Raw genomic sequence first — 23,481 nt, 5'->3', positions numbered from 1 at the left:
GATGATACTATGGCACCTCTCCTAAGCCTGGAGTGAGTTCTCTGGGTTTGTGGTCAGAATATATCATCATCATAATCAACTTTGGCCACACTGATCATCATCATTGGTCTACTCTGGCCTCCGATCAGGACACACAGAGACACGCTACTCATAACACTGCTGCGTTTTCTCTTGAGGAGAAAAGACAACGCAGAAAGAGCCGTGTCTTGCCAATACCGCCTGAGGAGACATTCCTCTGCGCCTTTTGCGACCGCACTTGCCTATCTCACATTGGCCCTTTTAGCCAGCAAGCGTGGGTAGAGTCCTCCTCAAATCATCGTTCCCGAAGCCTAGCCATGACGATGATGATGAAGCGACTTCAGGCTGGGTCCCCCCCGGGGCTCCCCTCACGGGTGCCGGTGTGGCCGTGCTCACCTTGGCGGTGGCGTGAGGCGACGCGCCCTTCTCCAGCAGCAGCAGCGCCACCTTCTGGTTGTCGTAGTGCGCGGCCACGTGCAGCGGCGTGAGCCCGTTCTGCAACGGCGGTTACGGCGTTAGCGGCGGCGGCGCGGCCGCCAGGGGGCGTTACGGGGGGCGTTAGGCGCTGAGGGGACACGGCGGGGACGGGGGGGGGGGATCGGGATTTGGGATTGGGACGGGGGGGGAAAAGGGGGAATTGGGATGGAGGGCAAAGCAGCCTGGCGCGTTAGGAGGGAGAAGCCGTGGAGCGGGCAAACCAGGGCGGCAGGCGCAGGCTTCCGTCGCCCCCACCCTGTGAGGGAAATTTGCACCAGGGCGGCAGGCACAGGTTTCTATCAACCCCGCCCCGTGAGGGGAATTTTGCTCCTGTGTTTTATCCCCTCTGGGCAGCTTGATGGAACCGGCACTTCACGAGCCACAGAAACAGCGTGCCCCGTGGAGCCAAACCTACCACCCTGGGGGAACGGGAGCCCGCCGCGCCAAAGCAGCGCCAGTCTCCTTGGTGTGCCTGCCGCACACCTAAGGAGGAATAACCCAGCTTGCTTTCCCACCAGTACCTTGCCAGCGGAATCGGGACAGGCACGACGCTGCAGCAGGAGCTTCGCCACTTCCAGGCTCCCGTATTTGGCCGCCACGTGCAACGGCGTGAATCCCTTCTGAAAAATTCCGGGAGATAAAAGGCAGATGTTCGCGTCAAAGGTCACGCTGACATCTCACTTTTAAGAACTATGTACTAAGCACTTATTCTTCAACCTATATTCCTGCTCTCAGAATCGATAGCCATACCTAGAAAGAGCAGCATATCTCAAAAGGAACACAAGAAAATACTTCTCCTTTTGTTATTCTTTCCTATGTACGTGCTGTCAGGCTGGCAGACATTTCATCTGATACACACACTGCGTGGGGGCAATGAAGGCACTGCTTCAAATGTACACCCCAAACCAGCTGCACCTCTTCTGTTTCATGATGACAAGCTTTAGAAATATTTCCTGTATCAGTTGTTGCCAGTAACAATGAAACACCGACTAAATTCGGGGAGAAAAGCTCCAAACTTCACATTCCTCCATTAGAGTTTGTTGAAAAACTATTTGTATTTGGACTCAGGTTCTCCAACTAAAAAAAGTCCTGCTCTTTGCCTCTTTTAATTTAAAAACTGACAGGGAAAATTGATGGATGTATGACAGTAGGTGGCAGCCTGCACTGCTGCCCGACAGGAATTTTGGGAAGCTACGACGACCTATTTGCCTGGCACATAAGTGATGTTTAATGTTTATTATCATTGTCATTTAGTTCCATTAATCCCACCTCAAAAAGAGTTTATGTTGGGAAATCTCAAACGTTTTCACAGTTCATGTATCACAGGTCTGTAGAGATATTATCTAGTGGGCCGCATCTTCTATTCATAATTATAGAATGTTCCTGCAATACTAATTGCCATCAAGCAATACGGGAAATTAGGAAAGTATTTAGTGTATTTTTAGCCATTCTAATGTGATCTAACAGCTGGATAAAAGGAGAACAGCAAGCATTCCCAGTAATCTGTGGACCATAATATGAAAATTGCTGGTTTAGTCTTCTAAACCCTGTTGTTCAAAAACATGTTTTAAGTTCCAGCTGCAAAACCAAGGGTACTTCAATAAATAGTGACAATTACGTGATTCTCAGTTATCACATGCTTTAAATTTGGAAAAGCTATCTTGGTATACAATTCTTTTCACAGCTATCTGTTCTCTTATGTGTTCATCGATCTGTTAGGAAGATATTGGTAAACATTTTTGGCTAAAAAACCCAACAACGATTCTGCAGTCTTTTATAACCCCAGACAAAATGGCCTGTTGTGTCACAAGACATCTCATTTATAGAACCACCAAAAATAGATTCAGCATTGAATGCAACTAGACAGATGCTGACCTGGATGTTTTGGGAGAACTAAAAAAACAGAGCAGAATTATTTTACTAGTTAAGTAAACATGGTACCGAAGAATAAGGAGGCCTGTTCATAAAAAATGTGTCACTGCCGTGAGAACAACAGGAAAGAGAAAAACAAGGGCATTTGCAAAGCTGTTGGGACCGCGCGCTTACCAAGATCTGCATTTTGCTTCGGTGGGAACCAAACCCAATTTTAGAGGGCAGCAAAACAAGCTGAAAATTTGATTAGCGTGATACATTACTCCAGTCTACTGGATGGCTGTTGATTAAGAACAAAGCAAAACACTCAAACCAGTCCAATTTCTCAGTGTGAAAAAGACACAGACACGGAACGTTTTGCCTTACTTTGGTGGACATGGAGTGGGAGGCGCCCGCCTCGAGGAGCACGGAGGCGACGTCGACCTGGCCCTCCCTGGCGGAGATGTGCAGGGGCGTGTACCCGTTGGTGGTGGCGGCGTCGGGGTGGGCCATGTGCTGCAGCAGCAGCTGCACGATCTCCGTCTTACCCAGGCGAGAGGCGATGTGCAGCGGGGTCTGTTCTTCCTACAACTCAAATCAAGCGGATAATTAGCACAGGTAGAACCGCCCCGGACGCCACGTCCCGGCTGATGCCCACACGCTCATCTGTGCGTTTGTCTTGCGGAGTCACAGGAAGGGATAACGCAAAAATGACAGTAACAGAGGAGAGGGTGGTGACGAGTGACTGCCTGAACTCCTCTGCTTCTGCCAGAGGAACCATTGTAAGCAGAACACCTACCCTGGCTCGGGCATCAACCAGAGCCCCGTTCCTCAGGAGGCAGCGAACTACTTCCACCTGCCCAGCACGTGCCGCCATGTGCAGCGCAGTCTCTCCACGCTGCAGAAAAAGCAAAAGCATTTCAGTGTCCTAATCCCCCACGAAGGAACAGAGCTCTGACAGCATAACTCCCACCCGTGACAACTCGTGCAGAGACCCGCCTTCCTGCCAGCTGAGACTCTGGCTTCAGCCCCAGCACGGGCAGCTCAGGATGGGGTGTGAATACATGTTGCTGGGCCTGGGTATGCTTTGGATTGCAAGCTGGGAGATCCCAGAGAAACATCATCTCGACTACAGAGGGTCAAAACAAACCTCCTGGCTCAGTGAAAATTCTGCCACATAGATGTGCCCTGGTCACATATGTTCCTCAGCTTTCTGTGTAGCAGTGCATCAGCTCACGTGCTGCACAGGAAATAAGAGTACACCGAGCCTTTCCCTCTCAAGGGATTGCAAGGCACATGAGCCTCACGATGGAAGGGGCTATTTTTCCAGATGGTCCCTTCTTGCTTGCTGTGTGTGGAGCTGGCAGCATTAAAAGGCCTTGCAGTGGCTGAGCACAACCATGCCAGCACATGAAATGTGTAAAATCTGTGCTCAGCAGTGTAGCTTTGTCTCGTAGGTAAGGAATCAATCTTGTCTCAAGCCTTTTGTAGCCCACAGAATTTGCAGGAGAATATGAAATTTTGGAAAGCTGACTGGCGTGATGTGGAATTTCAGGTCAGGAACATTCAAAGCATTCTTTTTCACAGGTTTGCAAAGAAACACTGAAAATGAGTATTCCTTGGCAATGGCACTTCTGGCTTAATTTTGCACTGTTCTTTGAGTGCAGTGTCCTAAACTGGACTGAAACGGTCCTTGTGCAGCTCATCAGCATCTGGTACATCAGGTACTGGGACAGTTCCACAACCAGGAGCTCTGTATTTATCTGTCATGTCGTGAGAACACAGCAGGGCTGATCCTTTCTTTGTGTTAATTGTTCATTTTTCTTACACTCGAGCTGGAGAATATCCCGCTGTAAGGCCTTTAACCCCTCGACTATCAGTTAAACTGCAACTGCCAAAACGAACACTCTGGTCAAGATCTTTTACATCAGAATGGGAATCATGTCTTCTTGTCCTTGGTCTAGATGTAGGGAAAGAAGCAGCCTGAGCTTGCCTGAATGAACTTCTAATCACAGCAAACCCTCTTCACCAGGAGTTGATTCGTCATTTTTAAATTAACGTTGTATTTAATATAAATTAACATAGCTGTGATTAGTAAGTAGGCAGCAAACAAAATCCCACAGCCTTGGCTATAAATCTTAATAATTTCATCTGCATAAACTTTACTACCTGAAGAACGAGCTGTTTAAAATGTGAATAAGGTTTACATTTCACACACTCTAAAGATCAAATTTCTACAAGGACCCTTTTGAGCTTAAATTAGCAAAGCAATTTAGTTTTTGGAAACAGTAATTCAACAGGGATCCCCAGCTTACCAAGTGAAAGCCAAGACACCTGCACAGCAGAAATTGTAAAGTGTTAAACTTTGCACACAAATGACCAGTAACACAATACTTTTAATTGCTTCCACAACCATTTCTTGTTGGCTTTCATACCATCAATAAAGTTATTATATAAAAGACTGCTACTATAAAAAAGTATGAGAAGTCTGTTCAAATGAGTCACAAACAACTCTGTGTGCTCAACACTTTTACTGCGTCCCATATCAGGTTCTTCTGAGAAAAACTAATGAGTCCAGCTTTTGTTGTTGGGAATATTTCCCTATAAAACCTTATTTACTGGTAAAAAGGTTGCTCTCAAAGTACTAATGGTCCTGAGTTGAACATTTGTTTAAACTGACAAATTCAAACAGTAAAATACCTATGAAATACAGCTCAGAAAACTATAACGTTCCTTTTATTGTTATTCTGCTTGGTAACAAAGCTGTTGGTATACAAATACTTATTTCTATGGTAAGTCAGGTTCTGCGTTTTGTGTTACCTCCCAAAGGTCACATTTTCTAGATTTAATCACCACTTCATGGACTTTCCCGTCCAAGAGGAACATCTTGATTTTCACAGTTCTACTTTTTCTTCATTTGTTGGGTTTTAAGCATTTTTGTGCCCTTTCAGCGACAGAAATGACACAATTTCATGGCAGCCAGCGAAGCTGCTCAGGCAGAAATTACAGCCATTTGGAGTCAATTTTCACCCTTCAGAATGGAAACACAGGCTTTGTGGGATTTGGCCTATAATCCATTTTGGATGTATTTGGTGAGCTTTGTCCGTTTCTAAGGAAAACTTTACCTACTCAAGCACTGCTGGAGAACACATGAAACCACAGATGGCTCATAATACCACATACAGTCACCATTTCCCCCTCTGCACCAAGAGATAAATTTCTCCTAAAATGCAACGAAGTCCTAAAATATCATTAAAATGTGACCTTTGGTTGATCTCCACGATAGGCCAGAGACTGTCTGGAGGTACTACATGGATGATTCTAGTCAAAGCCATACTCACAATGTTAGTGACATCGGGAGAGGCTCCGTTCTGCAGCAGAAGGAGGACTATGTTCAAGTGGCCCATAAATGCAGCCACGTGTATTGGTGTGAGGCCCGACTGCGAAACAAAGCAAGAGCAGTTTTACTCCCCTGCACGGGCGTAGGGAAGGGGCTTCTTTGTTTAAATAAAATACAAGTGAGGTGTGACAGGAGAGAGAGAGAGGCGAAAAAAACAAAAAAAAAAACAAAAAAGAAACAAAAAGGGCGAGAGAGATGGAATGTTTCTTCAGGACACGAAACATTTTTTCTACCTCTGTTATAGCCTGGATTGAAGCCCCATATTTCACCAGGAGTTCCATGACTTTGATGCGATTTTTCTTGCAGGCAATGTGCAGTGGAGTAAAACCATTCTGTGCGAAAGACAGTCATGTTAGTCGGAAACATGCAGCTACACTTCCCACACAGCTCCGCGCCGGCACGCCGGGAGCAGAAGGGTTAGAGTACCAGAAGCGACTGCTCTCTAAGCACGACAGGTTACAGATGAATTACAGACATCTCCCAGTGTCTGAGGCAGAACAAAGCAGTGCTGCTGTGCTCTTCTCAGGGCAGTGGAGACCAAGTGAGCTTCCACCTCCAAAACCCAGATAAGACATGCTCATCCTGACTTCCAAGTGTGTGTGTGCACATGTCTGCATGTGGTTCCTGAGGGAGAACACATGTGTCCATTAAGGAGGGCTTACAGTGCTTCCCAAGAGTGCCTACCAAAAGGGAAATATTAACAAATTATAGTGATTACTTTGGAATCAGTGCCTTTATGAAGCATTTTCTATACCTCTCTAGGAGAATCACAGAATCCCCAAATGGTTTGGGTTGGAAGGGACTTGAAAATTCATCCTGTTCCAACCATGGGCAGGGACACCTCCCACTATCCCAGGTTGCTCCGAGCTCCATCCAACCTGGCCTTGCACACTTCCAGGGATGGGGCAGCCACAGCTTCTCTGGGCAACCTGTGCTAGGGCCTCACCACCCTCACAGGGAAGATTTTTTTTTTTCCTAACATCTAATCTAAACCTACTCTCACTTTAAAGCCATTTAAACTGAGAGGCAACAGAGCACTTCTTCCACACTCCACCTTACTCGGTCAATTTACATGTAATCAAAGCATCTGTGTGTATTAATTTTTATATTTATGCATCAATCTAAGGCATAATATTCACGTCTGAGAGGGGGTGTGTGCATTGTGTGAGGTGTCTTAAATAAAGAGCCACCCCTTCAGCCACGGTATGGTGATGAACCCTCACAGTTCATGCAGGTTAAGTGTGTGCCTAAAGCTAAGCAAACACGTGACTCACCGTATGTGAACGTTTTAGTGAAAAGCACAGGTAACATTTTTCTAGATAATGTTGGAAAATTGCTGTATTTTCTAATTAAGAGCATCAGCACTGCTAAACAATCAACCAGCAGTAACCAGGCCCTAGCAGGGAAATTTTAGCTCATGGGAAGAGGCACGTGACAGATTATTCTACAGGCAGCTTCTGTTAAGGGAAATGTTAATTACTAGTTGATTTGAAGGTGCTAAGAACACACATAGTGCTTGTATCCCCAAAGCATTTTGCAAACATTAACAATTATTTCTTTTAAATCTAGCTGAAAATTAATTATTTGTAGTATTTATTCCATCGCAGGACTCTGCTGAATATTATTACTGCTTCTCCAACTTCTAAGGAAGGAATCAAAACCATCTGATATTTTACCTCCCACACAACATCTCTCTATATATTTCACAGGGAGTTTTACTGTTTCAGAACTTTCCATATTTGCACTCAATTTTACTGACTGAGTTGATTTAATTTTGCTGCTTCTATTTAAGTCAGGAACACTTTGATAGGGGAGAAGAGAAAAATAATGTATCAGTAACAGAAATTATGAGCTTCATTTAATGTATTAAATGCTATAAACAAGCCAGAGGCAACAAGTCCCTGATGGGAGAGGAAACAAGAGAGAGGGGGGGAAAAAACAGTTTGGTGTGAAGAGAGCAGAGAGGCAGGAGCCCGAGGGTGTTCTCCTTTCATATCAGATGTTTCCCAGGGAGGGAGGGAGGGGGAGAGAAGGTTTATTTCTAGTCATGGAAGGAAAAAGATTTGGGGAGTAGCATAATAAAGTGTATGTGTGGGTAGCTGAGGAAAGTACAGCTAGAGATAACCAGGAGACTAGCAAGAAAAACAAAAAAAGGGTGAAAACAGCATCAAAAAAGATCAGCCAAGTGAACACGACACTGAGAAAGACAAAAGGAGCAAAGCACAAGGGGAAGCAAGAGGGGTTACAGGATTTGGGGGTATGGAAAGACCAAAAAAAATGAGAGGGCAAAAGAAAATGGTGTCAATAAAGTCAGTTCCAAGGAAGTAAAGGATAGGGAGAGTCTCTACACGGGAAAACACTGGGTCCTACTGGGGCAAGAAGCTGGGGAAGGCATCCAGGTAGCCTGAGGGGGAAGTTCGGGGGGGGCCCTGACTAGGGCAGGCAATGGCAGGTTTCTGGCCATGCTGAACCACCTCGAGTGTTCACAGACTCTTTATTTCTACCACAGAGTGTAATATATTGCTACTTTAACTCCCATCCAGCTATCAGTTCCTATTAAGAGAAAACTGGAACCTTGTCTGGCTTTGGATAGATTAAAGACTCTTGAAATGTTCCAGGAGCCAAATGTGATGTTTTTGTCTCCATTATGGGCAATGGTTTGAACACTGAGTGAGAGCAATCATACCTGGGTTCCTGTAAGCATCAGAACTGGTTTTGAAAAAAAAAGAAAAAGGGCACCTAATAGAGGGGAATATCATAATTTGATAAATGCAGAAATATTACCTTTTCAACACATTTTTCTCTATGCCAATTAACTTACTGCTTCGGTTGAAAGCTTAGAAATTAGCTGTGTATCGTATCACACAGTATGGACAACTGAAGAATTAAATCAGTAAAACACCAACGCATACATCAACATCAGCCAGAACTGGCTCTGACTTTAGGAACTCTGCAGAGCTTCCAGACCTGCCACTACAGCCACCTGCCATGGGATGTGCTCCATGACACACCAGCAGCTGTGACACCCCTGCTGCTACTACACCTATTTAAGGCTGTGGAGTTTGTTGACAGCCTTTTCACTTGGCCTTGCTGGTAAGAAGAGCTACTCCCCTGCCCTGCCCAGCTTTGTTCCACGGCACAGGAGGGACATGTTTACCAGGGCACGGGCGTTGGGGTTGGCTCTCTTGTCCAGGAGGAGTTTGGTGACACGGTAGTGGCCGCAGTGCGCGGCCACGTGGAGGGCGGTCAGGTAATCCAGCGTCACGTCGTCCACGGGGGCCTTGTGCTGCAGCAGGTGTTTGACACACTCCACGTGGTCCCCCTGGGCTGCCATGTGCAGGGGAGACAGTCCATTCTGTGGCAAAGGAAAACAGCAAACTTCTAAGTAACTCTCACTTAGATCACGGCACACATTAGAAAAGTTATTTGTTGTTGTGAGGAGCTGCTCAGAGGGGTTTGCTGTTACACAACTGTCTTCCTCTCATTAGTTTGATCAAAGGCACAGAATTTGTAGGAAGTGCATTAATCTGTGTTTTCCAGAAATGAGTAAGAACACACTGAAATGATTTTCAAAGTCTGAAATAAAAACAATTGGAAGAAGCTGCAAGTCACAGGTTCTTGTTATCTCATATAAAGGATCAGAAAACATGTAGCAGGAATCACCTCTTAGGAGTGACCAATCCAGCTCTCCCACCTATGTATTCTAAGGCTCAGGAAGCAATACAACTGAAGGGCTGGCAGTCTCACTCCATATCATGTGTTTAGTCTGGTATTACAGAGCAGGGCAAAGAAGTGCAAACTTCTCATCTATTTGGAAAGGATAGTCCCTAATTATGTAAAAAACCTTATTTTGGATCATTCTATCCATTAACACATTTCCTTTGGGAGGGCAGAAATGTTCCTGTCTCCTTCCTCGTCCTTTCAGTGACACTGAAAATCCTGTGGGAAGTTACATAGAGGTGCTCACATATTCCAATAAGACATGCAGAGCTGTTCACAGGGTCTAACAGGACACACACACACCTTGGTCCGTGCGAGCAGAGGGGCACCTCGCTCCAGGAGCAGCTCCACAACCTGGTCATGTCCACTCCTTGCAGCACAGTGCAGCGGGGTGAGTCCATCCTTAAAGCAAAAGGAGGGAAAAACAATGAGCAAATCCTAAACTGCCCATCCTTCCACCCTGGGCAAGACCCTTCCAGGAATGCAGCCCCTTTTCCCCGTGTGGAAAAGCTCCTTTTTCAAGTCCTAACTGAAGCTGGCTCCAAAACATGAAGTTCCACCTCTGTTCTTCCTTGCACCAGTGAAGGACAGTCTAAGGTTACTGTTGGAGAGAAGCCTTAGAGTGCTGAAAGCCTTGTGTGTTGAAATCTTTTATCAAAGAGGATAACTTGAGCTCACCCTGCCTCCTCCCCTCCCTCTCCTCTGCATTGCCTCCCTGGATAATGCCTGCTGGGCCAAGGATGCTCCATTAATCAACCCCTTGTCCTTTGGATTGCCTTTGATGGAGGGATGAAACGGGAAATGTTCACGCTAGAAAATCTGCTCTAGAATTTTCTTCTGTTTTTAAACAGGCAGCAGGAGAAAGAAGATTTGAAAACGGAGAAAAAAAAAAGAGAGAAACAAACAAAACTAAAATTTTCATTTCTGAGACTGAGGGTGAACAAAGAGCTGACGATTCTTGCCTAAAATTACTGTGAGACCACCAACTCCACAATACTTTTTTCCATTGCAGAAAACCATCCTGTACCATAAGACTTCCTCAGGCTAATGATGACAGCAGCGGTAGCCAAAGATGTGTTGATGAAATACTTAAATGGACAAATGAATTCTGGGTACTTTTGCTGCAGTTTGGACTTCATGCAAAAAACCGGAGTAAATATGAGGTAAGAAAAATTTTTCTCCCTTACTTATCTCTGTTTTCCAGAGGCTTTTCAGAGATATATGACAGGGGTGAGGTGTGTCTCGGTGCTCACTATCTCACAGGCATGCCTAAATCCCATGGAAGCTTCACAGTGAATTCCAAGAGATGCAACATCAAACCCAAAACCAGGATTCACAGCTTCCAGCACTTGGCAGGTGGGGTTGGGGTAAAGAATTGGGTGTAACTGGCTTAATTGGTATTTTATTCACTGAAACTTCAGAGTCCCCTAAAACAAGTCTTCATATGCACAACTGAGGTATATTATCATCTCACTGCCAGAGGGATCGTACAGGTAATTCCCACTGGTATTACTAAGGTGAGAAAATATCCCAAAAGCACTTCTAGAGAAGTTATTTCTTTCCAGTTTCTGGCCTCTTGTGCTCTGCATTTTTAATCAATGTGGGAGGTTCACTTTCCTTATCTGCATGGTGGCTTTGATGTTATTCTATTTAATAAAACAGCAAAAGAAAAGCAGAATTGTGTGAATCCTTGAAAAAAGCAGGACAAATCCCCAGAGGGAGAAAAAGAAGAGAAATACAAGCTAAGAAACACATCCACTCTGCAAGAAAGTCTATATAAACCAAAAAGAACTAAATCATTAAAAAACATGATTTCTCCTCTGTTCTTATCTACAATTCCCTTTAAAAGCAGAGATAAAAATTTGTGACCTATCCTATTCTATCCTGGCACAGCTTCTTTGCAGACTTCCCACAGAACCCTCTTCCCTGCCCTGGGGAAAACAGCACGTGTATTTTAAGATTACTGTATATTTAAGACTTTAACTTCTACTTTTGCTTCTGTGCTTTCTTCAAGGGTAAGGGAATTGCAAGGAGAGAGCTGTTGCAGCAGAAGAATTAGTGCAGGATACACCAAGGACAAGCTGACATGAGCCAACATCACGAGACACACCAGTGGACCAAATCAATCCTGCCTGTGCCATTATCTGTTTGCAATGAGCTTCAGTGCTCTGAAGGGGATGGCAGGATTCTGCATAAGCACTTTTTAAATCATTGCTTTGCTAATTCAAGAGCACCCAGTGGCCATAACATCCAGCACATCATTTGACAGGACACGCAACGCCGAGTCAAAGGGACGGAGACTCCGAAGCACAGACAACAGATACCCCATAAACACAAAGGCTGTCATGCACAGAGACAAGAAATTCAGCAACTGTGTGTTTTGAGAAGTCCAGTATTTATCTTTTCATCTCCCCAGTGAGATTCTGCACCTGGCCTTCTGCTGGTCCCAGGTACTTTCCTCTCTCCCACTCTGCAATGTCGCCAATAGAAATGGCACTACCATCCCCTATGTATGGAAGCCATGGAAGTCCATCAATCCTAATTTCCTCTCAAATGACTCTCAAAATACAAAGTAAACTTTTGGGGTTTTTTTCCCCCCCTTGAAAATCAATCACTGGCCATCTTTTAACCTGCAAAATTAATTCTGAATTCCTGCCTAACTGCAGGGCCTGGGAAGATAAATTATTGGGTTATTCCACAAATGCTTTCCCTTCAGCTTACCAGAGAGACTGTGACAAAAAGCAGCTGTGCTTCTGAGGGCTTTTTAATAGGAAATGATGTGGGCAGCATCCTCACAGGACAGTTGCTCCCATTCAGTGCTCATTCGACCACAGACTGCTAATAGACATGAATGTCAAAGGCCAAATTATCAAAGAACTCTTCCAAACTGCAGCTGCATGATCCTATTTTTATAAGGGTGAAGTAAAATTTTAGTATTCCATGTGTCAAACATGCAAAATTGTCTAAATTTTCTCGACAAATAAAGGGCTTTTAATTTGTTCATTTTTCATTACGACTAAACCTCATCTCTTTAAAAATGAACGAGGCGAGTCTCCCTCCTGGCTCTAAGCTCTTGGCATAATTAAACATGCTGTAAAGTATTCCTCCAGGTCTGCCATTCAAAGTACAAATCTTAAAAATACAGCAAAAACATACCATGCACTTGCTTGAGTAATAAGGCATTAACATAAAGAATTCTAAATAAAAGTCATTATCTACATAACTTGCTTAGACAACCCGGACAACACCCCTTCCTACGCACTCGTAAACATCATATGAAGCCACTGAATTTTTTATAGGAAATATCTGCATTGTGATGAGATATTTATAATCTGGCATTGCTTTAGGAATGGCAAAAACTGAATTATTAGTGCTCTCTGTGTGTGTGAAGACGAGGAGAAAATGTCACAGCAGCTTTACTGCAGGGAAAAAAAATCGCTGTAAACAGAGCACGGTGCCAAGGCAGGGCCAGCATCCTGCTCCAACTGTTACCACTCCCATGTGGAAATAACAGAGCTGTGCCTATTTTTTCACGATGCAGATCTACAAAAGGCGATATTACTACAAATAAATCTCAATAGGTTCCCAGGGTGAGCATTAAGGGGTGTCTGGAGCACATCCCCCACAAAAAACAACCCCAATCCAAACCAAACACATCTGAGTTCTGCCGCCCACAGTTTCCTTCCCTCTCTTTTCCCACTGGTATTGCACATCTCCATGACTGACCTGCCACTTCTTTCAGCTCCAGCTGAGCCTCCTTTCTTTCCCGTGGCCCTTCTCCAACCCAAATAGTGCACCAGACCTTCTCCCACCATCACCACAACTACTCCCACTCCAGCTCCAGCTGCCATGCTCTGGGCACACAACACCGTTACCTCCCCACACAATAAGCTTCCCCTTCCAAGACCATTTCAGTCCAGGATTTTTCCCCAACTGTAAATATTCTGGGTGAAAGCCTGCAAGAGGAGAGTCTACAAGTCCCCAGAGCAAGAAAAATCTAATTTCCAGGTTGGCAAGGTTGAACAGCAAGAACACAAAATGTGTGGCAGCTTCAGCAGTTGAGACAGGTGAATGTGTTCCCTCCCCCCTTCCAAGGGTGTTTGCATGCTCCCACAAAAATGGAAATTCCAGTAAGTGACAAAGGCCTGTGAATAACACTGTATTTTAAAAGTATAATAAAAAAAATACAAAACCTAAAAAAGCCTTTCTTGTTCTCTGTTTTCCCTATACAATTTATAGAGAGAGATGATAAAAATAGAGATACTGCAAAACCTGCATTCAGAAAGAATATTCCTAAAATCTTTTAAGAGTCAGGAACACTTCAATATCCCACATGTCCTTATTTTTACTAGGCCATTATATGAGGATTCTTTATTTAACAGAAATACACTTATTTTGGCCATACTGGAATTGCTCAGCTTTTAAATGCTTACAACAATTCTCCCTGTAACAATCCTTTTTCAGGAAGGCTGTAAATGTTTTCCTTACCTCAAAGTGTGAATTGGTAATTGCCACGTTACTTTTGACCACATGACATCAAATTAATCATCAACTGAAATTTCCACCAACTTCCAGAGAGCAAGTTTCTGCACACCAAGTCCTTCCGACCCCCAGCTCCACTGATCCACCATCAGAAGTTGAACAGGTCAGAAGTTAGGTCAAATATTAAAATTTTCAATTAAATTATGTCACTGAAGTTTTTACTCTGGTAAACACGTAGAGAATATAGGTTTGAGGAACATTTGAAATATTTTAGTCTAAGAAATTTTGCTCATTAATTACTTAGTGAACAAAACCCCACATAAGGCTTGCATGTAAATGGAAGTAGCACAAATATATGCAAGATTTCATATAGTATGTGCTATAATGTTATTTTATTGTCATATAATAATTATCTATTGTTATAAGAATATGTGTTATAATTATTATTATATAATATTAAATTACTATCTCTATCAGATAAAAGTATCCTCTTAATATATTGGGGAATGGAGTTTACATTTTCACTTTGGATATAATTTACAAGAGAAATTGAATTCCACATTTAAAAAACATAGTTAGTACTTAGTTGAGAAAAAACTGTAAAACTTGCCAAAAAAATTAAGTAAAATATTATTTTAAAATATGTAATTGTGGCAAGGAGATTTCCTAGTGATTCTACATCTTTATGTTCTAATGAGAAATGCCATAAAACTGCAGCAAATGCACTATGAAATGTATAGAAATTAAAAGTACTAATTCCTGCAGAAAGCAGGGCTTTACATGCCACATTAACTAGGGAACAGCAGGACACGTGCATCATTTATTCCCTTTGAAGAACATACATTTTAATTCATATTTTTAGACAGCACAGGGGATCCTAATGAATCATTCCAGTGGAACATTTTCATACATAAAAAAGCTTTCACAGATTAACCTTGCAAAATTGAAGTGCTGAGGCTCACCTAAAATCCATTACAGTAAGTTTTTGCATCTCAATTTATGCAGCATCGGATGTAACAAAGCGAGTTAAAAATAAACGGAATGAAAGCAGTGAGGACTTTTTTTAACCGAAAAGAGCCTATTTTGATGGGGTACAGAGCCTGAGAACTCGGCAATGGATATTTAGTACCACTGTTTTCCAGGGATTCTGACCTACTGGAAGAATGCAGGTGTTCCTGGGAAGAAGTGGAAAGGCAGGAGGGAAGGCAAGCGTGTTAGTACCCGTGGGCTGTCCTTCCACGTACAAAGCACATGCAGCACATCACCTGCCTCCTCAACACCCCACGGATTCGTGGCCAAAGCCAAGCACACAGGGCATGTGGACATGGTACAGGGAGAAGAGAGAGACAGCGAGACAATATAAACAGCTGGCACAAAGACACGGACAGCAAAACCAGAGCTCTGGAATCTTCCCCACTGTGGAGCGCACGCCGCCGACCGTGTGCCTCTGAGCAGGAGGAAGCTGTGGAGCCTGTGGGAACTGGGATAAGGGTGCTTTAGGATACCTTTATGGGTTTTTACGGATATCTTTGTGCTGACATTCTGAGCAGCTGACAAAGGGCAGGGAGCCAAGACAATGAGAAGACTCTAAAATTAGGCCCTTCCACCCACATGGGGCAAATCCTGTTCTTTCGGATTCATTCACAACTGTGCATCAACCTTTGGGGATGAGCAGGGAAGGGAACACACCCTGACCTCTTAAAATCCAAAACATCCCTTACAATCACCTCTGTCAACTTGTCTAAAACAAGTATCTAAATAGTGAACAGGAAATAGGTGAATTCAGTGCTGCCATTCCACAGGCCAGATGGACTGTTTCTGTATGACATGCTTGGGAGCATGTGCAATATCTGCCTGCAGTGTATTATTACCATTTTAGGCCTCTTTACCATGAGATTTTAGGCATTTTTTGTGGAAGATTTGACCAGGGATGATTTACTGCACACCTGCATGAAAGGTAACTTTTTCCATCAGCAGTAGTTTTTAAAAAATTTAAAAAAAAAAAAGTAAGAAAAGTATCATTTCACAAATAATCAGAAATTGAAATCATAATCACATATAGAGTTAGACAACAACAGTGATTATCTTCTTAGCTTATGAAGCAACACATGGTTGATGTAATTAATAAGTAACTGCAGAGGTTGAATGAACCCCAAGGGTACCTGACTGTTACATCCTCTACTTTTCTACTTTATTAAACAAAAACCCATGTCCAGCTCTAAATTCTGTATTCTGAACACCCCCTATTACTTCAAAATACAATTTTACAGACTAAGTATTTAAAACCCAGCAGCTCTCAAGAGCAAACCCTGTGCAGTTCACTCTGAATAAAAGACCACGTTTTCCCAGGCGACTCCAAAATCCCATTTCAAACAATTAACCCTGCCCATAAAAAATGATGGATTTTTCTTTTGTCCTGAAAGACTGTGAAATCAGCCATAAATAAAGAGCAGAGTGATGATGTGGCATTGCAAATAGCACAGCTGGGAGGAGGAAGCCAGTGAGAGTCACCTAATTCTCCATGGTTTGTCTGGGGAAGGGCGAGTGGCTGCTGGCACAGGGAAAGTTACCTGTTCCCAGTATTGCCTCTCAAATAAAAAGGGACTGAGCCCACTGAAGAAGTTTCCACAGGGACTGGCAGGGACATTTAGGAGTCAGGCTTAGCTGACTCCAAACCCTCTGCTTCCCCACAGCTATGTCACATGAAATTGGACCAATTAACAGGCTTATTACCTAAAAAAGAGCAGTTTCATCAGCTTTTTCTTGCATGATACAGGCAGATTATTCAGGAGACTAAAGGAAATAGTACTTCTGCCTCCTATCACCAACACCTGCTGTTCTTTAGTCTGAGAGCATAGAAAACAGTCTACATAAAACAAACACAGGAAAAAAAAAAGAAAAAACACAAAAGCGAGCAAGCAAAAAAATCCCAGTCCGCTCCCAAGGAGGAAAAATATCATATTCAGGGAACAGAAAGACTCACCCTGGTTTTGGCATCGATCTGCCCTCCGCGATCCAACAAGAGCTTCACCATGTTTGTGTTTCCCCTTTTGGAAGCCACATGCAGGGGGGTGATTCCGTTCTACACCATGAAAAGAACAAAGCATGAGCCGGATGGATTTTGGAGGTGTGTTAATGGGGGTGGAGTTTGGGATCGGATCACAACAAATGAGACCATCACATCATAGAGAAGAAACAAAAATGCAGTTGAGCATCAGAGCTGGGCACACACCATACAAGCTAGAGTTAGTAATTCCTTTTCTAAGCAGGACTCTTCTCTTTGTTGTTTTGGGGCCCTCGAATAAACGAAGCAGCGCATCTGCCCAAGCAGCAAACATGGCAGTCCTGGGGTCAGACACACAAAAACACACACCAGAGTCCCGAGGAGTCAAGAGTCACAGAACACTGACGCCTCTGAATCACTGCAACGCACACAGAGTACACAAACGTGTCAGGGGCAGGGCCCTGTGCAGGCTGAGAGTCCTTGAGGACGCTTTGGGTGAGGCAAGAGGTTCTATCAGCAGCTACTCCAGGTTGGATATGGAAGGAAGACAGCGTGGAAGGCAGAACCCTAAAGTAATTCCAAGTGTGTCTGGCAAAATTAAACAGCAGATGTGTGATCCAGGAGCCAGGCTGAGGTTACCAGAGGTATCCAGGGCACACCAGATGCCATACTTCCAACCACATAATATGCAACAGCAAAAGGACTGTGCTATGTAGCTCTGCAGTCGTTTACCACAAAAGAGTTTATATAAGAGCAATATACCCTGCTTACTGTTTTCAAAATATGTTTATATGTGAAAACACCAAATTAAAGTAGTATAGTGAATACTGGATACTGGGAACAGCCAATCAATCCTACACCTGTTTCCAGAGTATGTCTAACAGACAGAAAAGCTGAAGTCAGTTGACACACTAGGAGAGTATCAGCTTTCTAGAGCTGGTCAAAAGAGCCTATTTCCTCCAGCTGGGAATTCTGGTCACTACACAACTCCCAAGGCCTCTGATGTATTGCACGGAGACAACCTTTAAAAATTACTGCAAAAAAAAGACAACTTTGACCACAACAGAATTTCAGCCTTACTTTGCTCCTCTCTTAACTCAGCCCTCGACTAAGAGCTACACAGAAGATCAGGCCACTTTTAGGCCATTCCAAGTGAGAAGATCAAGGAAAGAGTCCGTACCCTTGCCGTGAAGTCGACTGCAGCTCCTCGGTTCAGCAGCAGCGTGGCCACGTTGACGTTCCCATAGTGTGCGGCGATGTGCAAAGGTGTAAAGCCACTCTGCAGAGGGAAACAGCCCTTGTTACACAACTCAGTTTATACAAGATCATCAACTCAACTACAGCTTGATTTTAAACCTGCTGGCAAACAAATGTATGCTGTCCATTTTACCCAGTTCACCTATATTATAGCACAGTGTTTTCAGGGCAGTTTTCATACTAAAGGTTATCAGAAGTACCTCAGTCTTTCATTCTCCAACTTAGTCTTTTGCATCCGTGGCCAGAAAGTAGTTTTCATCTTAGAAAATATTAATGTATTAGCCATTCTTGAAGAAAATAAAGGAAGTTTCCTTATTACAATTTGGAAGCAACATGGATCTTGTGGGCTGCATCTGTTTACTGCGTTTGGATAAACATCCACAAAGTTGCTGGTCTCTTATTTTACTGCTCTTAGAAACAGGGACAACATATTTCCCTCTGGTTTTTTTCCCTTTTTTTTTTCCTTTCCTTTTTTTTTTTTTTGAAAACAGTAATTATTCAAAATGTAATTCAAGAATTTGGTTTACATGAGAAACTGAGTAGCACAGTGAAAGAATCATAATTATTTAAGTTTATGTATGATTTGGATCACAAAGGATCTGAAGAAACTTTGCCATCTATAAATGAGAAACAAACACGATTTACTTATTGAGTTTGGAACACTAGAAGGTGAAACCAGCTCCAGCTACAACATACAGAATCGTCTGACAACAACAGATAAAAAGATTAAATTTTCAGAAAGTAGGACACAGAACAAGCTTTCAGCCTCATAACTAATTCAAGTAGAAAGGGCCTTGCTTTTGAGGTTTCCCTGAAGAGCTTTACACTGATTTGATTGGATCTCACTGATAGTTACAGAAAGAGAGAAATACTTTTGGCTTCTTGACTACGGCACATTTTATTCCTTTCAGTGGACAAACCACCATTTTAAACTACTCATGGAACAAAGGAATGTAGGCACGTGTTGCCCCCCTTCAGCAGGCACTGCAGCAACACTTCCATGTTCACCACAGCGAGGAACATTCCCGTGGGTGGGTCAGATGCCAGGAGAAGCTGCCACCCTTCAATTCGCATCACCGGCTGCCTCCCGGCAACCTGCTCATCTGTGTGCACACACCAAGTGGGAAGTGCTTTCCCATGGGTGCACCCATTCATAATTCATTCCCTCCTCTGACAGGAAAAACTCCATTATTCAAAAAGCAGGCTTTCAAATACCAACTGCATTCTTGGAAATCCTTCTTTTCTCCTAATTTCGATATTAATGTTTCAGGGAGAAATCCCGGTTCAAGCCAATCGGAGTCACGATTTTTTAGTGGAAGTGTTTGGAGAGTTGGTATTTCCAAAAGCCATGTGAGAAATGTATTATTTACCACAGGTAAATTCTGATTGTGTGCTATCCCTTAGAGCTTTGCAAAACTTCACGGAAAAGATCATAATGAGAACAAGGGTAAAAATAAGCAGATGCCCTGCTTTTACCTTGGGGAATTTGATTACATTTATCATTGGAAAAGATGGAAAATTAATTTTACTATTTTTCCAGCTGAGCCAGACACCTTGATTTAGTTATGCCAAGTGAGTGCATTTTCATAATTAATGAAATTGAGCTAAAAAAGCATCTTTATCCTCTTAGCTCCATTACTCGCTTCAGACTTCTTTGAACTGATGTGAATTCTCAACAGTGTCCTTCACTAGTGACACAAATAAAAAGAAATTCTAAGACAAAGGATGAATAAAAACAGGTTTGCCAAGTCCCAAATTTCTATGTATTAAAGAAAGAGCCATATCCTCACTTTCAGTGCTAAATAATAAAGAAATATGGCCACAGAGCAGAGAAAATAATCATAAGTAACAGAAAGAGTAATTAAAAATTGTTTATCTCGGTACCTCAGTCGTCCTATTCACCATCATCTGATGCAGCGTGGTTTGGGAAAAAGAGGAACAATATTAAAGACTGGCCACAAAACGAAGAACTATGTTGCTTTTTTTTGAAATGAGTTATGCTGTTAATTATGGGAAAAGCCATTTGAGCATGCATTAACTTTAAACACAACCCATATTCCCATGGGCATTAAACCCACAGGGAAGCAGCGATCCTGCCTCCGTTCCAGTGCCTTCTGGTTTACAAATAACGTGGAAAAAGCTGGTTACCAAAGAAATGGGAGGTGTGACTCAAAAGTTTAAAAAAAAAAATAATGAGCAGGTCGGAATTACTGCAAAATTAAATATCCTGCTGGTGGTAGCGGTGGAGGAACACGTCTCTCCATACCAAAGTTACCTTTAACAGCTGGGATGAAGGGATCCCAGGGGCCGCCCACCCCGTTACCTTGGACTGCACGTCGGCGTTGTGGTCGTTCTGCAGCAGCAGCGCCGCCGACTTGGTGTCGTCCTTCCTGGCGGCGATGTGCAGGGCCGGCAGCCTCACCTTGCCCTTGGTGTCATTCTCCAGCAGGATGGCCACCGCCTGGTTGTGCCCCTGCTGCAGCGCCACAGCCAGAGGAGTGAAGCCGTCCTGGGGGCAGAGGAAGCCAAGGCGCGCTCGGTTAGTTTCCGTGACTCGCTGGCACGCAGGTATCTGAGACGCTCCTTGCCAGCTGTTTCCCACCTCTGCACCTCCGTCTCCATCAGCAGCACAACATTTTAACCCTTTTCAAACATCTTCAAAAGGCTTTCAAACGCTTTCGAACACCTTTTCCCACTTTGGTCTTTTCTTTTAACTCAAGCACAAGCAAAGTGTCATTCTACAGCATCTCTCTTAACTGCTTCCCATCTTAAAACAGGCCACAAAGCATATTTTCAGCAATTTTTTGCTAAATTTAGTGAGCACTGAACAAACTAGACGTGAAAAATATACAGGGAGCCTGTTTGTGAAAAGAAAGCGTATCTTTGGACGCATTTGCTGCTGTTCCCCTTTTAAGTTACACGTGGACCATGAGTCAAGAAAGCCCAACCATGTTTAGGAATTTATTCTAATTCAAAGGAGAAAAATACCAGATTATTTGTATCTTTTGGAAAAACAAAGAAAAATATCCCTGCTTGACATTCCTAGTTTTAGCCCTGTTTCAAAATTAGTTTCAAATTGTCTTGCTCCTCCACACATGCCTGGGATGGCCAGTGCTTTTAAAATCCATCCCATGATCACAGCCTGCTCCTCCTGGCTGAAGTACTGCCTGCTCCCAAATATTTCATTCTGATTTGAAACCGAACCTCGCTCTGGTCACACACCCTCCCCAAGCACAGGTGTGCTGTAACCACATGAGAGACGGGACAGAAATGCTTTGGAACAGGAACATGGAAAGAGGGTAAGGTAATAAAGGCCAAGTTAGGAAGGAACAAGAGCTGACATATGCTGAAAGAAACATCTGAAGAATTGCCAAAGCCATTTTTCCCCTTAGTAATCTAATAACTTCTGCGTTGAACGGTGGGTAGGTGTGTGTTGTAACAGTGATACTGCCATGGTTTCTGCCTGTAACAGAGATTAAATTCTGTGCAGGGAATTAAAAAGAGGTGAACAGCTGATGAAACAGCTGAACTGTAAAGATAATTCTGAGATTGGGGCTACATAAGGTGTTGAAATGGCTTAATGCATTTGCCTTTCGCCTCTGGGAACATGAGAACAAATCCTGGATTAGAGGCCCTGTGAAACTGAGCTCATCCTTACCCTCCTTTTGTATCCCTACGTATGTAAGCCTGGGAGGAAACGAAACGCATTCAAAGGCAGTGCAAGTGTCAAAGCTTCAAAGACAAGATCATTCATTTGATTTGCACCATTTCATCGTCCATCCTTCCCTAAAAGGACACAACTCTTCCTGCATTCCCTCTCCTATTGCTTCTGGAAAGCATGGCCGACCGGAGCTCGGAGAAGGATTTTCATTTCCTGACCTGCCATGAGGAGTTCCTTCTCCATGTATTCCAGTGGCATCTGTAATGTGCCATTTCTTCATCCTGTTCACGAGATGAACTCTGGGAACGTGTGGAAACAGATGGTGGCACGGGAACAGTCACAGAATCATGGAAACCATCACCTCAGCAAGACCTGAACCTAAAAGTGACCTAGGTCTGCAAAAAGGATGTCAACAGCCTTTACCTTCCAAACTACAAAGTGAGAACTGACCTTTCTCATGGCAGTAGACAAACCTGGAATCAGGTTCAGAGTGGGGATGTTTTATTTCTTTCCTCCCCTCTGCCTTTTTTTATAAAGTCAGACTATATAGTGACTTCTTCACATGAATTATAACCACCTCAGCCTCACAATTCCTGTAAACTGACTGAATTTCCAAGTGCACCCGATTATCCCAGCCAACAAAGTCACTGGGAGAAAGGCTGCCAGCAGGTGACTGTGAGCTCCTGGAGAGCCCCAGTTCCCCTCAGCTCCCTCACAAGGAGTGTTTCTGCCACGTTGCCTGGCAATCCCACGGGATTTCATCCTTCAGAAAGCTGGCATGTAACGTGATCACCTCAGAGAGGATTATTTCAGGAGCTGTCACCAAATGGTACAGTGTCCACTGAGAGAGGGGACAGTGAAACAGCTGGTAATGGTGACAGTTCTCTTTTCCAAGGGAAGGAGAGGGAGCATAAATGCACCAGCATTTCAAACTCATCCACCCGTGGGGTCAATCCAGAATGGCAATGTTTCTGGACAGACTGGGGAAAAGTAAGAAACATGAGGAAAACCTGTGAGTGGAAAGGAACTTTCCCATTGCTACTTCACATGGCACAAAAAGGAAGGTGACACACTCTGCAGCACAGAGCCTGTTCACTCATCCCCTTGGCTTGGAATAAAAGAACACTTGGCAGAAAGAGAGCAAGAGGAGGGAACAGAATGAGCACAGTCCCCATGTTTTCCCCATTGCCCTTAAATCCCTCTTTAACTACTGTGCTTCAGTTCCTCCTGAGATGGAGTCTCATCTCTCCAACTTCAGCGGCTGCTCTGCTTGCACTGAAGTCACTGCAGGTTTACAAACCAGAACCCCAACTAATATCCTCTTTTCTGCCTTGACACCCACGTGGTCCAGCAGTAGAAATAAAGTGTCCATGGAGAAAACAGCACATGGCCTGCTGAGCTCATGGATGTGATCCTTGTCAGCCATTTGAGTTCCAGCATACACTGTTCACAGACAGTAATGAATACTCACAGGTTACACTAAGTCCCAGATGAGCTTCAGAACCAAAGGAACTTGGGGAAAGAGCAGCAGGAGGTTGGACTAAGTGACCTCCCAAATGGTTCTGTGAGCCCAGCACCACAGGGAACCTCCTCCACTCATCACTCCTGAGC

General features: G+C 43.7%; 1 protein-coding gene across 50 annotated transcripts in view; it reads right to left on the bottom strand.

Moving 5' to 3' along the window:
* The window catches only part of ANK2 (ankyrin 2), a 281,285-nt gene that overhangs the window by 79,304 nt on the left and 178,500 nt on the right, over positions 1-23,481 (bottom strand). For 37 of the 50 annotated variants that reach the window (XM_064653777.1, XM_064653782.1, XM_064653771.1 and 34 more), the window contains 12 exons: positions 20,533-20,718; positions 20,094-20,117; positions 18,133-18,231; positions 16,932-17,030; positions 9,770-9,868; positions 8,904-9,101; positions 5,980-6,078; positions 5,688-5,786; positions 3,146-3,244; positions 2,734-2,931; positions 1,017-1,115; positions 415-513 (listed from right to left, as the gene is read on the bottom strand). In XM_064653777.1, coding sequence (XP_064509847.1) covers positions 415-513; positions 1,017-1,115; positions 2,734-2,931; positions 3,146-3,244; positions 5,688-5,786; positions 5,980-6,078; positions 8,904-9,101; positions 9,770-9,868; positions 16,932-17,030; positions 18,133-18,231; positions 20,094-20,117; positions 20,533-20,718 — 1,398 coding nt within the window. The remainder of the gene's footprint in view (positions 1-414; positions 514-1,016; positions 1,116-2,733; positions 2,932-3,145; positions 3,245-5,687; positions 5,787-5,979; positions 6,079-8,903; positions 9,102-9,769; positions 9,869-16,931; positions 17,031-18,132; positions 18,232-20,093; positions 20,118-20,532; positions 20,719-23,481) is intronic. The other 13 variants (XM_064653781.1, XM_064653817.1, XM_064653790.1 and 10 more) reach the window with 3 other exon arrangements.

The sequence above is a fragment of the Pseudopipra pipra genome, chromosome 4 (genome assembly GCF_036250125.1).
Source record: "Pseudopipra pipra isolate bDixPip1 chromosome 4, bDixPip1.hap1, whole genome shotgun sequence".
NCBI classification, from domain to species: domain Eukaryota; kingdom Metazoa; phylum Chordata; class Aves; order Passeriformes; family Pipridae; genus Pseudopipra; species Pseudopipra pipra.
Note: the sequence above shows the minus strand (reverse complement) of the source record. Positions and strands in the feature narration are given on the sequence as shown.